Here is a 15,093-nt window from a genome sequence, read left to right as displayed (position 1 = left end):
CAATCAGTACACAAATCCAATAATACGAAAATAAATCAATTAAAAATAAGTCCCATTGAGTTGCTGTTGAGCTGCCCAATGGCAATCGTTCGCTTGCATTCACTCTGATTCACTGCAATCAATTGGAAGCCCCTCAGTCAGAGTGCCAATCCCTCATTCCGAATCAAGCGAAAGCCATGCACTAGACTCAGAGGTGGGCGCCAAGAAAAAAACAAAAAACTTGGAAATAAATAAATAGCGTTACGAGTAGTCGCATCCAATTTCGAAACCCCATTTGCAACCAGTTGCCAAGAAACAAAAAAACGAAAAAAAAAATTATAATTTCACGTGGGCTGCGCTAGACGTGTGCCTAAATAAAAATAAATATAAAAAACTTGATGACATAACAAAAATTAACTAAAAAAGAATTTGTTGGGCTCAGCCAAGCGGTCGCGTGGGCACCTGCAACGTTATAAATATTTATTTTTTCTTAAGTTTGCAGGTGTAGATTTTAGATGCAATGTGCCCTCCCCGCTCCCCTGTTACGGGACCCATCCTTAAATTAGCATAAAACGCATTTGTTTGAACAATGTATTAAGCTAGTTAAGTTTTTAGTTTTTTCATCTGTCTTTGAGTTTCTTTTTTTTCTGCATTCAAATGTTATGCTTGGCCTGTCTGATAAACAAAAAAAAGTAAAGATTTATATAGATTTATACATGCACACATATGGCAGGTACTCTCATATGGTGACCGAGTTCCGCTTCAAGCGGAGCGGGGCGATAAAATTATAATTAACTTAATTGCAAGTGAAATTAGCCTGACGTTTAATGATGTGCTCTAAAATGAAGGCGTGCGGAAAACTCGACTGGTTTGGGGGGCGGCGGCTGAAATTATACTTTCTTTGTAGTTTTGTTCATGTGAGCGTTTTATTGGGGATCAGCGCATTTCATTCAAGTTTTTTGAATGTAATTTATTATTCATATGATTCGCGTGTTGAGTGAGAGCATAGCTCTAATGAGACAGCTAGGATTTATGACTTATCATGTGCGCAAAAAAAATAAAATCCGCAATATTTCCATTAAATCTAGACTCTGTGCAATTCGCTTTTCACATCGATAAAAAGCAATTTCAACAAATTTTAAAGAAAAATGAAAACAACGCAATAATTAGGAGCTTGGCTAAAGAACTCCATTCGATTTACACAAAAGGAAGTGCAACCATTACGAAGGAAAATAGAAAACAAGAAATATTCAGAATCTTTATTTAATCTAAACATTTGTGGGCGCAAAAATAAATTTGTATATTTCTTTTAAACTTTACAACAGTTTGATTCTATAATACAAAGATATTGGAGCGAGCATGAAAATTCCTTGAATTTCTAAATGACAGTTAATATTAAATTTACCGATCTCTAAATCTTTCTGCTGTCTGCATAATGACCTAATATTTAATCTGAAATACCAGTCCCATCTTTAGTTCACATCGGTCACCAACTATGTAAACAAGTAATATGCTTTTGGTTTCCCATACGAGGGAGTTCTACCTGTTTAAGCTCTTTTAAAATTCCAAGCGCCAACTCTTATGTAACTCAACCTTCATAAAAATAACTCTGATGGTTTAACTGGGCATGGCTGGGTTTTATTCATAATTTCAGACGCAACAACTTGATTTATAGAGCATTAAACTCTGTCTAACGATTATAATTATAAGGAAAAACTACACACACACACACACACACACACAAATAGACACATACATGGGTTGGGTTTTGGTCTAAACACTTGTTTTGTTGTTGTTGCTTACCAACATGTTGTTTGGCACATAATCCGGAAACTTCATTGTAAATTTGTGATAATGTTTTTGTTGAAAATGAAAATGTTTTTCATACAATTTACGCACTTTGAGCCAGTCAAAGTAATTAACTGAAGCATTTAATTTTTAATTGTGCGACATATTTATTTGGCTTTTACTTATGTTTCACTTGTTTACTTAGCGATAAAAGTCCAGATATGAATACACGCAATTAGGCACTTGAAGAAACGAAACCAAAACAAAATATTGTGTGCATAACAAATGAATACATCGAACCAGACGCGAGACGAGATTTAGGTAAATAAATAATAAATAAAATAAAAATTTCAACAGGTAAATAAAAACCGAAATCGAATTGATTCAAAATCGAGAGTGTACAACCGCAGCCAAAGCTGATGTCACTTTCAATTGTTTTTTACATGGAGTACGGGCACAAGATATTGCATAATTAATTGCACTTTGGCGCTGAGCTAATGATTTATAAATAAACTTTAGACTAGCAGCAGCTCACAACTAACTTCCAGACGAAGCACTAAATATATTCAGGAATTTTTAACAGCATATGGCGACCGGCGACTTGTATTTGCATATTATTTTATGGCAAATATCTCAATACGCGTCATCCGGTAGCGCACAGATACGAAAAGAGTTGTTGTTGTTTTTTTCAGCTGTTTAACATATATTTTTGTTATTATATTTTTTTTTTTTTGGTAATTTGCGTTTAGGGGTGTTGGCTGTGGTCAGCCAAGGTGGCTTTAATTAACACAGACGCACGAATTTACATGCTAATTGCTGCTCGCACGCACTTTAAGATACTTTTTAAGACAAGCATCTCGAATGTGATCGCCTCTACTTTTGATGAAAGTAACTGCATTGTCTTCTAAGGTACATTTTGACGGTATACACACAACAGTACGAAAAGTGAATGACCGCATAGCTTTGCAAATTTGGAGCGCAATTGCAAGTATCTGTTGGATGCACCGAAAGTGAAATGCTCGCGCCTTGCAGCTGCGCTTCACTGGACACCGTTGCAGTGCTGCAGTGAGTAATCCGCTGGGTTCACATAAGCTTTAACATTCGATTAGCATTTGAATTGTATTTTGAATGGTTCGGCGTTGCTATTTGGGCAGCTGGCCAACTAATTAACATTTACATGTCACAGATGTAGCTCTACTAGCTAGGTATTTGTGCTCGTACGAGTATCTTACAGATACTTCGCGTCGTTGTCGCTTGCGCCGTCGCAGTCCGCTCGCGGCAACCGTTGACGTTGACGGCTTGAAACACGCTTCGAAACTATTTTACAATTGTGGATGGCAGTCGCCGTCCACCAGTCACAAGATCCAAAACCGGAGAGCGAAGCGAAGCAACAGACGACGCTGATAAAGGCGAAGCACAAAACAAACAGGCGAATAAAGGCCAGACAAAGCGAGCGGCGTGCAGTAGCTGCTGCTGCTCGACAGACTCGACACGTATCTGTGAAGTTGTGCTGCCCTATCTGTTAGATGCATTTATATCGGTGTGTGTGTGTGCGTGTGTGTGTGGAAGCCAATGCATGTGTGTGTGTGTGTTCGGCCCGCTTGTTCATTGAGGCCGGAAAGCGGCAGCGAACACAAAAATGTAAACAAAGCGACGAAAGTAAACAGAGCAATATTTGATAAAGCTGTGTATAAAAGAGATTTTCAGATGGTTGCCGTGTCGTGCCGTGGAACCTAACGCTGTGGAACCTACACACATACATACATATATATGTAGCTACGAGCTTGGAATTCATAAGGAATGCTTTTAACAAGAGGTTCCTTGTGAAATTGGTGGAAAAAAGAACAGCCTGTCTTTTGTGATTTCTCTTTGAACTGATGAAGATGGAATATGGAATTTCATCATAAACTGAAATGCAGATCAATGAAATTATATTTTATATCTAAGGAAACAATGTATACCCAAATTGAATGAGCTTTTCTGGCCGATTTAATAGACGCATTTTACTATATTATAATAATATTAGTAATAAAATCAATAATAATAACACGACACAATTATCGAAAATTTTATACAAAACTTTTTTACTATTCAAAATAAGATTTCTATTCAATTGAAGATTTTCGATGAACATTCTGAAGATAATGTTAATGTTGATTTTTACTACTCAACTACAATTTAACTAATGCATTTAAATGATATGGATACCATATTGAAATCCTTCAAGACATATACATTACAGCGGATGCATCTGAACAAATGCAATTTCTGAGCTTAAATGGTGAATGGAAAAGCACTTGAAGAGGCAAAAGTTGAAAAGTTCACAGCTTGCTGCGTATTAAATGGCAACTTCAATTCAATTAAACGCCCGCACCGATCCGAGCCCGGATCAGCGACACAATGACAACTTCTTGACATATTAATTCAATCAAGCGAGTGCTTATTAAACGCTTTAAGTGACAAACAGACAAAGCAAAAGATCTCCACTACGAAATAAGAGAACCGCAATTGCAAGGGCAGTAGCTGTATATTGTATGTATCTGTATCTATATATCTATGCATCTGAAGTAAGCAGCGAAAATTCCATGAATTAAATTTTAGACGCCTAATGAAAATGTGCAAGCTATGCAAAACTTTCATGAATTAAAGACAAAGCTTTATAAGTGTCATGGTGAGAACTTGTATGTGGTATATGTTTAAATATATATGTATGTATGTTTGGTATGCATGTATTTATCAAGTATGCAGATATTCATTTACTAGCTCTTGACAGTCGTAACCGCATCATCGTCATCATCACCATCATCAATGGGGGCTCGCTGACAGCGACTGCGACTGCGACTGCAACTGACAGTCGCGCATATTTATGCAAAATGAAAAGCAAATCGTGAAGGCAGTTGCCACTCCTAAATGGATCCACTCCATCAACACAACGACAACGATGTCGACCGTTTTTCATGTAAATTGTAAACGACTCCGTAGTCGATGCCGATGTCGAGCCGATGCCATTTCCTATGCCAATACCAACTATTATGCTAACAATGCTGACTATACCGAGACTGTCTGGAATTTCTATAAAGTAGAAATTCATATTATTGTTGTTGTTGTTGCTCTATTCTGGTGTGAAGTGTGGGTTCACAAGAGCGTTTGTTTTCGTGCCAAAAATGAAAAAACATGGCCAACCGATAGTAACTCGACACACACACACACACACTCTTTGACAGCCAGTCCTGGCCCGGTATGCTAAAACAATGGCAAATATTGTTGGAATTCTGAATATTGAATTGCATTAATGTATATTGAATTTGCTGTTCGTTTAGACAACTGAAAGATTCATTCACTAAAAAGAAAGCTGAAAGACTTGACGCAATGTTACCCTCGAATAAAAATAAACCACAAATAACAAAATTCTACACAACTAAAACTTTGTTTTTTAAAATATAAATTGTATAAATTATTTGCCAAACTTCCCAGAAAACATTACAATCTGAAAAGTCTTTTATCATGACGTTTTAATTTTAAAATTTTTCATTATGATTAGATTTCTTGTAGTTGTATATACCCTTTCTACCCATTTCAAACGGCATACACATTTAGGCTGCATGAATTTAAAATTGTATTAGCCTTACTATTTCAAATAGTATGAGGGTCTTCGCAAGGAATGCCCAATCATAGATACATCGCATCCAAGATAGAATCGCATTCTAAATGATCTCTTTAATTCGTTCGACACCTCCTGCAGTGATTTAACCTTTTCCCTTCTTGTATTGCTATTTTTCCCAGCGCAATGCAATTTTTCAACATTCTAATGATTTTTTAATCTATTTCGTTTTGGGTGCTGTACACTTTTCTCAGGCATTTACAGGGCGACGCCTTAGGTAGTTGCAGCAATCCTCAAAAGGGTCTTTAAGGCCTGTGGCAACCCTGGGCTGACCTAGCAGGTAGACAACACACAGACGAACATGAACATGTCTAGACAGGCAAAACAGTGGATTACAATCAGCGCAACACGTTCCACACCATTTCGAATGGCCTCTAGGGAAGTGTTTTATTTCCATGCAGACGCAATTGATAAACAATTGACTTTGGTGCTCAACACTAAAATGCAACCAAGCGTTAACATTTGTGTGCAAATGCTGCTGCGCTCTCTCTCTCTCTCTCTCAAGGGTTGTTTAAACGGGTCTGGCTATTAAACAGCAAAAATGTTGCAGAAACGAGCCGAAACTACGAGATACTCTGTTTTAAAACGACCAGAGTAGGGTACGCTTATAACTAACTATCATGGAAAATATCTGTAGTTTGTTAACTAACTATTCCTTTAGGCAGCTATATACCTATATTTTATTCTCTTTTTCATCTCTTCTTTCATATTATTAAGTCAACAGCTTTTAAATAGTATGGGATATTAGGCACAGAAAGAACACGTCTTAAATTTGTTAGAGCTATATACACCCGTTTTCTGTTTGGAAACAGCGTATACACTTATATTTATTCGTTGTCAAAGTGCAAATATGAACAACTCTTAAAGATATTTCATTGTACATGCGGTTGCAGAATACATGTTTTTAAAAATGGCATATTCATATCCTTAAATTTAGTATACAATTTATTTGTGCATATGCGCTAAAAATATGTTTTTCAATATGAAACTTAAAATGTTCTTTATTTATTTTTTTGTTTAAATAAAAAAAAAGTTCTTACTTACAAAAAGACCCTACAAGAAAATGAATTTTTAGGTAATACTTTTTAAAATTTTGAAAATATGTCTTTTAATCGCGAATTTGTGCTGCATAATATTATATAATTCTTGTATTTAGCATAACTAAAAGAAAACTTACTTATTTACTATATTTGTTTCTAGTCAGATCAAAAATATTTATGACACAAGGAGGGTTTTGGCTTAGATGTAATATTTTCTCATAATAATATTATAATTAATACATAAAATCCCTGAGTCATATCGGCCGATCAGTCTCCTGCCTTCCTTGTCGAAGGTCTGGGAAAGACTGATTGTCGCCCGACTTTCAAGGCTTATGGATCACATGGCCATCCTTCCTGATCACCAATTTGGATTCAGGGGAGGGCATGGCGCTGTTGAACAGGTTCACAGAGTGATTAACCATATTCTTAAGGCTTACGACGACAAAGACTACTGCTATGGAGTCTTTGTAGACGTTAAGCAGGCCTTCGACCGAGTCTGGATTGATGGATTGCTCCAGAAAATCGAGATGAGTCTTCCAGCCCCCTTCTTTCTACTTCTGCGCTCTTATCTAATGGAGCGAAAGTTCGAAGTCAAAGTTAGAGCAGCAATCTCTCCTGCCCGCAAAATGAAGGGTGTACCCCAAGGCAGCGTACTGGGCCCCTTTCTCTACAACTTGTACACGGCAGACATCCCCATTCCGGATGAACTACACGAGTTTGCCACACCAGGCAAATACCTGATGGCCACATTTGCCGATGACGTGGCAATATTTTACTTCGCCCACTGCGAGTATGAAGCCATTGACGGTGCCCAGGAATACATCCACTTGCTTGAGAGCTGGACCCGCAGATGGAACATCAAGCTCAATGCCTCGAAGTGCCAGGCGGTCAACTACACACTGAGGCGTGGCAAGGCTCCAGCAGTCTGGATAGACGGTAGCCCCCTTCACCCTGGCAGTATCTTGGAATTGTACTGGATAAGAGGCTTAGTTTTCGGGCGCACATCGACGGCCTTCTTAAGCAGTGCCGCTATAAGATGGCCAAGGCCAACTGGCTACTAAATCCCAACAGCCCATTGCCACTTCGCTGCAAACGGGCAGTTTATCGAAGATAGATTCAGACACTCCAAAACTTGGCCTCAAAATGGAGACCATAGACAGCCAAGTCGGAGCATACGCCAAGCGGTACAACAAACGCTTGCAGCGACACTGCAGCCGGGTAGCAAGAGACCTCGCTGGGAGGTGTGTAGTCAGGAGGCTCAAGAGAAGATCGTTCAAGGACCTCCTCCAACCATAAAATAAAAATAAAAATGTATGCTATTTTTGATTCAATACAATAAACCAACAAAAAAAAAAAAAAAAAAAAATACATAAAATGATCAGAGACCAACATTGGCTTTTGTATTTGTAAAAAAAAGGGGGATATACCCTAATGTTAGATTTGAAAGTTGCTGGTAAATATGCATGCAAGTCAGATTGAGAGCAACCAGAAGTTTTCACGTGTGTCTGCCTTCTCGATGGCGTTAACAGCAGCAGCAAGGATACAGCTCTGGCTGCTCATACTGGAGTAGGAAAGAATGCTAGTTGTTTTGGGAATTGTGACAGCAAGTTGAGTTTTTGCGCTCCTGTCGCTCACGTATGACAAACGACCGTCTGCGGCGATTAACAGCCCGGAAGCAGCGGGAGCGAGGATACGGAAGCAATGGAGTTAAACTGACATTGGGGAATGGCGTTGACGCGGCCATTTGGTAGAGCATTTCAATAACAGCATTTGCATATTGTCGATTGGCACGTCCTTTGGACGCCCATCAGGGCTGGGGCGTGGCAAGTGTCGCGGTATGTATGTTGCATGTTGTGTCTAGCGTCTCTGCTGTTGCAGGTCCCATTTGGGAGCATTTAACGAGTTTTATGCCGGCGCGACGTGTTAATGTTATGCCATGCCCAAGAGGTCCTTGCAATACGCATACATCGGGGAGCTTTCAATGTCAAATGTGTGTATCTGGCAGATACGAGTAGGTTGATAATGTTTTGGTCATTTATTGTCATTCGAAAAGAATTTCTATGCCCATTTCTGTGTCGAGCATATTTTTCGTTTCGTGCGTGGTACGTGATTGAACTACAAAACTCTAGATTTTCAGATTTCATAAATTAGGTAAAGAGGAAGGCACAAAAAAATTAAAAAACAAAAATACCGCACTGAGCACTGAGGCATGCGTCGAGGGGCCATCGACGCCGACGCCGCTGGGTCACATTTCCAAGTGCAGTCGAGTGAAAATTGAAAAGCCTGAAGTCGGGCCGGTTGTCGGGTTCATGTGTTTGAGTTATGGTGCGCATGCGTGCAACGGCACGGGAAAAGTACCTCAAGTGCTTCGAGTCGCTTGTGGCGGGTCTCTGTCTATCTACGCAGTTCCATTTCTTGAGCACGCAGAGAGGCGCAAAGAGCGACAATGGACTGGCCTACAGTGCAAGTAGGTAACGTTTTTCAACTTATCATTCCTAGGGTCAATGTGATAGTAGTTAAGCTAGGATTACGCTGGGCAGACCCCAGATTGTGTTTTCTTTTGAAAAACGATGAGTAATCAAATCTCACAAAATGGGCAAAATAGTGCTTCATTGCGATTGGAAAAGATTTTTGATATTGTAAAATTATAAAAAAAAAGGAAATAAGGTAGCTATCTTCTGTATGCCAACAATTAAATATTCTTGCGGATATATGCTTTACAAGTCCGTTGGCTTAATGGGCTTTTGCTCGAATTTAATTAAATAACTGATGTTCGTAAGTGCGACTTTGGTTAAGATTTAATGAAAACAAAAACGGTTGCTTACAGAAATTCTTAATTATTTGCCGTTTCCTCCTATAGAGGTAAATATGATATAGAATTACGCCCCGATGTTTGGTCATGATATGTTGGAACATAACCAAACTTTTTCATACAAGAAATGAATTTTTTGCTTTACAACTGGTTTATAAGGAATTAATTCAAATGATAGGAAGAATTCAAGAGAAGGAAAGTTTAATTTTAGAGCATTCTAATTGACTTTTCAAATCCTATACCAATTTAGCTGTTAATATAGACACAAGTTACTTCTAATAACCTATTGTAGCAGTACTTTAAGCTCTTTAAACCTATGTCAACAACTTTCTCAGGCATTGGCCCTAAGAAAGTGGTATTCTTGGACGTTGACAGGAAAAATGAAAAAGGAAAAACTTATACGTGTTCACAGGTCCTTTCGCTTGTCACGGTGTGTTGTGCAAGATATACACATACACACACACACACATATATAATCCACCCATCGCCCTTAGCAAACATCTCATACTCAATTTTTGTGCGACCAGATACTAGAGTAGGAAATGTAAACAGGAAACGGGATACAGGCTTCGGGATACGGAACACGTTTCTAGTGGCGTACTCGTATGCAAAAGTAAACATTTTCAAATGAGTGTGTGTAATTTTCCAAGGCAAACAAGAGCACCAGCAAAAGGACTACAAAAATGAAGCAAAATGGGCACATGACAAGCAGCTTGTGAAGTGCAATAACAAAGAAACATGCAAATAATTTTACTTTTTCCAATTACTGACTGCACTGATTTCTGTTGGGAATGTGGAACAAAGATGCTGAACAAGAAAATGGCAAAAAAAGAATATCTACAAAGCTTGAAAATTGTTTTCGATTTGAAGCAATAAACATTTATAACATCGGGAATCCAGTGAAATAAAAATATATTAGATTTGAATTAATAAAAACGTCCATAGGGGATGAATTAATTAATAATTGAGTATATACTAATAATAAACATAAATAATAAATAACATATTATTATTCCAATCAATTGTTTTGTAATTTTCGTTAATAACGCTAATGTTTTACTAATTCTTCTTTATAAAACAAAATTATGTAAACGCGTAAATTTAGTTTTAAGTGTATTTTTAATGGGCTTAAAAGTATGCTATTCAAATTTTGGGTTTTAGAGCTTAAAGATTTGCCGAGACATATGAACGCAAAACGAATGCTTTCTATTAACTATTTAGTGAATAGAAAGAAACAAATCTGGAAATAACAGAAAAAACTGTTTCTTTCAGAGCACGAATCTAGCTTTCTGTATGTTCCGATTAACACAACCGAAAATTAAAACTATATTCTATAGACAATCAAAATGGCAGCAAAGTTTATCTGGGTTACTTTTGACATTTAATTTATTACAAAAATAATTTCACTTAAAGACCTGACAACTTTGCATTGATTAAGCATTTAATTACAGTGCGACAAGTTTTTTTTAAGCCGAGCAAAAACAAAGTGGTTTTGAATACTAGAGAAACCCACACTTGCGCTTGCGATTATCATTGTGGCACTCGATCAATAATAATAGGTATGAAGAATGTTTACAAAATGCATTTATGATTATGGTTTTATTTTCTGAATTTTAATGCAAACTATGTGGCAACGACAGCGACAATTGCAACAAGAAAGAGTGCTCGAGTCAGGAGTGGTCGACTGGGAGATACCCTGAACCCAGCGCCTAGCTGCTGATTTAAACATTCTGTCTTCTATACGTGAATAGATAAAAATCACACTTTAACACACACGCACATACGCTTTGCGAATCGGTCGTGCCTTTTCCTCCCTTAGCCCCACATTATGCGAAATTCATTCTTGAGCAACTTCAGTGTTTATGGTGTGATCTGTATGCATATGCTAAAGCACGAGGCTCTATAGACTCAGTTCGTCATTCTGATCAAGGGTTTATTTACGACAGGGCAGGGTTACAGTCCTATGTCTGTTACATAAATTTGCATAAAATCATCATACCCTTTTTTACCCATTTTCAATAGGTTTAAAGTATAAAAACGACGGCAATTTTATTTAAAGCCCACACGTCAATTTAAGAGCAATTTACATGAATGCAGTGTCACTTAAGAAAAACAAATAATTTATATCGATTGGAATCATGCTTTGCGCAAATATTTGCCAGATGTTATAATACCCAAGCAGTAGTATGCATAAGTTTAATGCATTGCCAGAGGCCCTGGAGCTTAACAACGTGTTGATGGCAATATGACTGTCATTATGTGATTAGATATTGAGAGTAAGAGCGAGCAAGACACAGAGGAGAGAGAGTTAACTTGTTGTTTTTAGACGCTTCAATGATTCCGTGGCTAAGGGGTGCATATTAACCTATAATATGTATATTTATATAGATATGTACCTGTAACACATGCAATCAAGTGCCATGTTACATAAAAGTTGCCATCCATTCGACTGGAAATTGAAAAACTACCATAAAAAGCGCAACAGCGCGAGAACCAAAAAGAGTGTGGGCTTAACTAAAGATAGATAGATGGATAGATAGAGTACGCTCGCATATGAAGCCCTAGTTGAGCTGTCGTTGTCGCTGTCCTTCAAAATTGTTTTTGCCCAACTATTACAGCTCCCTAATGGGGCACATGTCCAAGCGATGGCTGGCACTTTGGGCCAGGCCAATTAGGCGCTGCTCGAATGAAGATTTTATACTCACGAATCTGCCCCAGGGGCATGCGATTTGTTTAAATTGATCATTTAACTCACCTGCAAAGAAACAGAAGCAAAATTTAAATAATTACATTATTATGAAAAATATTTATGGTAATAATAATAAACATTAAAATCCACAGTTTATAAATAGTAAAAAAATGCCAAAGAATGCGGTCGCGGTATGCCATATCAAATGTAATTAATTCGTAAAAAATGAAGAAAGAGTAATTATCTGCGGCTTGACGAAGACTGAGTACCCTTGAAGACACCCTATGCATACTTAGCGTAATGTAATTTGTAAAATTATGTTATTATCTGCTAATGGATTCTATGACAGCTATATATAACTTATTACAAAATGGGGAAACAATTGTCTAAGTTAATACAAAAATAAATCTATATATAAAGTTATATATATATATTTATATATATATATATATATATGTTATATTAATAATACCCTGAGCAAGGGTATAATAATACTTTGCCTTTACCATTCAGTCTTTATTCGTGTTTATATTTTCAGCTCGAAATTCAACTCGAGCACATTGTTGAATGTCAGGTTTTAATTTTTTATTTAAACCTTTTGTGTTCCTACGACGATGAATCATGAACAGCTTTGGCATTCAATCATTGTATTCAAATGTGGTTCTACAAGAGAGGGTCAGCAAGAAATCAGCATAAACTCATATGTGAAACGAAATTCACAAGAGTCGCAATTAGTATGCGAGAAAAGAGCGAACTAAATAAGGGAGCATACTACATTTTGAATTCGCAGAACGAACTCAATCATTTTGGTCTAAATTGCTGTAAAGGTCTGTTCTGTTCAGATGACTGGCTAATCTTTTATTCAGACTCTGTTTGATTTGCATATCAAATTGCTTGTTAGCTGGTTTCGAGTTGGGCTAACGAATTAAATGGGATCCCCAAAAACTTTCACGTGCGGCGAGAGTGAAAGGTTGAAAACTTTAACCTCCAACTGTCGATTGATTTTACATTTTGAATATTGTATGCATAAAGTTGACATAAAATGCATTTAAAACCCGTGTGTGTGGCTCTTTAAGCGTAGTTAAATGGTTTGCGGCTCCAAAGAATCTACAAATTTAACTTTGACATTTGAGTGGAAAAGTGTGTCACTAAATTTATCGAAGGCGGCAAACAGCCCACGCAAAACACATACAATTGAGGTTTAAACAAATTTGGAGGTGTGAAAAACGAGATTTTCTAATGAAGCGATGGAAAAACAATGGTGCCTAATTGGCGTGCCATACGAAGCGAGTAACGGAAAAATCATATAAAATTGCAACATGTTAAAATATTATATTTATCTATAATTGTAATGCAATAACTCTAATTGGAAACTCACAATCATTACTAAAGTATTCCCAAGCTATGCTTCTGATTATAATCAATAAAATATAAGCAACAGACTCTTTCTCTTTCAACTTTCACTGTCTCAATGTTCTTAATCATATAGATGACATAGATGACATTTACACAAATTAAAAATTTCTATTTTATTTTTAAGTGGAAAAGCCAGAAACTTTCTGAAATAATTGTGCCACTTAAATACAATTCAATTGAATTTTTTGTGATTTTTCAGTTACTGGAAATGAAATTCTATAATGGAATTTCTTTTCACTGAGTAAACATTTCACACAATGGCAACAACAAATTATCAATATCTGTCTTGGCTGGACAGTGAAATTGAACAGCTTTCAATTTCAATGAATTTATATAAAAGCGTATACAAATAATTGTAAAAAAAAATAACATAAATCACGAAAAAATTGAAATTAAATATGGTGTCAACAAAGAATGCATTTCAAGTAAATACAAATGAAATGAATGAAAAAACCAACTTCATTTGATTTGCTAAAATGAATCATAGCAGCATTCATTGTTACACCTGGCAAGACAAAGTGCGTATTAAATGAATGCAAATGAACAAAATATAAGCAAAGAAGTTAAAGCAAAAGACGCAGAAACCGCAGCGTGACACAAATGCCACTCAAATACGCTAGCAGGTGTTTAATATGGCAATAAACGAATACCTGAAAAATATACGATATAAAAAAAAGAGAACTTAGGAATGTGCTTGATGGTTCTGCTTGATCGGATGTGAACTGAGGGCTACATTGATATTGCCAAAGAGATGAGAATTTTTGTAGTCTTATGCAAATATTTGTGGGGGGCATGAAGAAACCTGTTTAGTTTTTTATTCGCTGCATTATGAATCAATTGTCTGGAATTTGCGTCTTTATTAACTGGGTGCGGTATGCTCATGGAGTCGAGTGTCTTAAAGATACTCGTTTATGGGTCCACACATGATTTCGAATGTGTTGCAGCTCATTTCCTAATCAATTGCATACAAAATATTGTTGTTGCTACTTAAGAGCGCGTTGTTAGTTGTTAGTTGTTGTTGTCTGTCTATCTTTATGTGTCTGTTGTGCCAGTAACTTGGATTTCTGCGGTAGTTTGTCCGGTGGTTTGTCGATGGTTTCGTAAGCAAACGAGTCTTGCTTTTAGCGGCTCAGGAGCCACACACAAAAATGCCGTCACATTCGGCAACCACATTTTTCTTGGACAGTAGAGAAAACAAGAAGGCAGAAGAGGAATCTGTGTAGTGCCGAAGATTGAATACACTTGTAGCTGAATATAGTTATTTCTCTTTGGCTAGTCTATCGCTGGAGAGCCTCGGCCCCAAGGTTGGGAGCGAAAAAATATTCCTAAAAAAAAAGTTGTGCACTCAAGATCCGACTATAGCTATGTCATGATAAAGTGTCCGACCAGCCCTGCACTGCCTACAGCAAAAAAAATATATACTATGCCAAGACAGATATTCATTCATGTAAAGTCTCTAGCAGTAATGTGTAATGATTTATGCGAGAATATATATTGTTTTAGATTCCACCAAAGTTGTTGTTTATCTAAAGCATGTTTCTAGTCCTTGTCTAGTTTCTAGTTCGGAGTACCGGACTAGAAGATTGCCTGCACCGAGTGTCGAACTGCCATTATTACAAACATTCTGTTTGGAAAATGCGTTCATTATTAAATACAATGCTTATAGTTAAATTTACAAACGTGTGTATATACCAGAGAGAAAGGTTCC

The 15,093-nt window shown here is 37.1% G+C and overlaps 1 protein-coding gene across 12 annotated transcripts in view; it reads right to left on the bottom strand.

Annotated features, from left to right (window-relative positions):
- The window catches only part of pyd (polychaetoid), a 117,512-nt gene that overhangs the window by 21,290 nt on the left and 81,129 nt on the right, over positions 1 to 15,093 (bottom strand). The window contains exons 1-2 of one of the 12 annotated variants that reach the window (XM_064698618.1): positions 2,945 to 3,079; positions 1,783 to 2,009 (exon numbers count right to left, since the gene is read on the bottom strand). The exons of 10 other annotated variants lie outside the window; for them this stretch is intronic. In XM_064698618.1, the coding sequence (XP_064554688.1) occupies positions 1,783 to 1,818 (36 nt within the window). In that variant the 5' untranslated portion in view covers positions 1,819 to 2,009; positions 2,945 to 3,079. Of the gene's footprint in view, positions 1 to 1,782; positions 2,010 to 2,944; positions 3,080 to 15,093 lie in introns of those variants that run through there. One more of the 12 variants, XM_064698617.1, reaches the window with a different exon arrangement.

The sequence above is a fragment of the Drosophila montana genome, unplaced genomic scaffold, assembly GCF_035044405.1.
Source record: "Drosophila montana isolate Dmon_TW-CO22-7 unplaced genomic scaffold, ASM3504440v1 contig_779_1, whole genome shotgun sequence".
Taxonomy (NCBI): Eukaryota; Metazoa; Arthropoda; class Insecta; order Diptera; family Drosophilidae; genus Drosophila; species Drosophila montana.
Note: the sequence above shows the minus strand (reverse complement) of the source record. Positions and strands in the feature narration are given on the sequence as shown.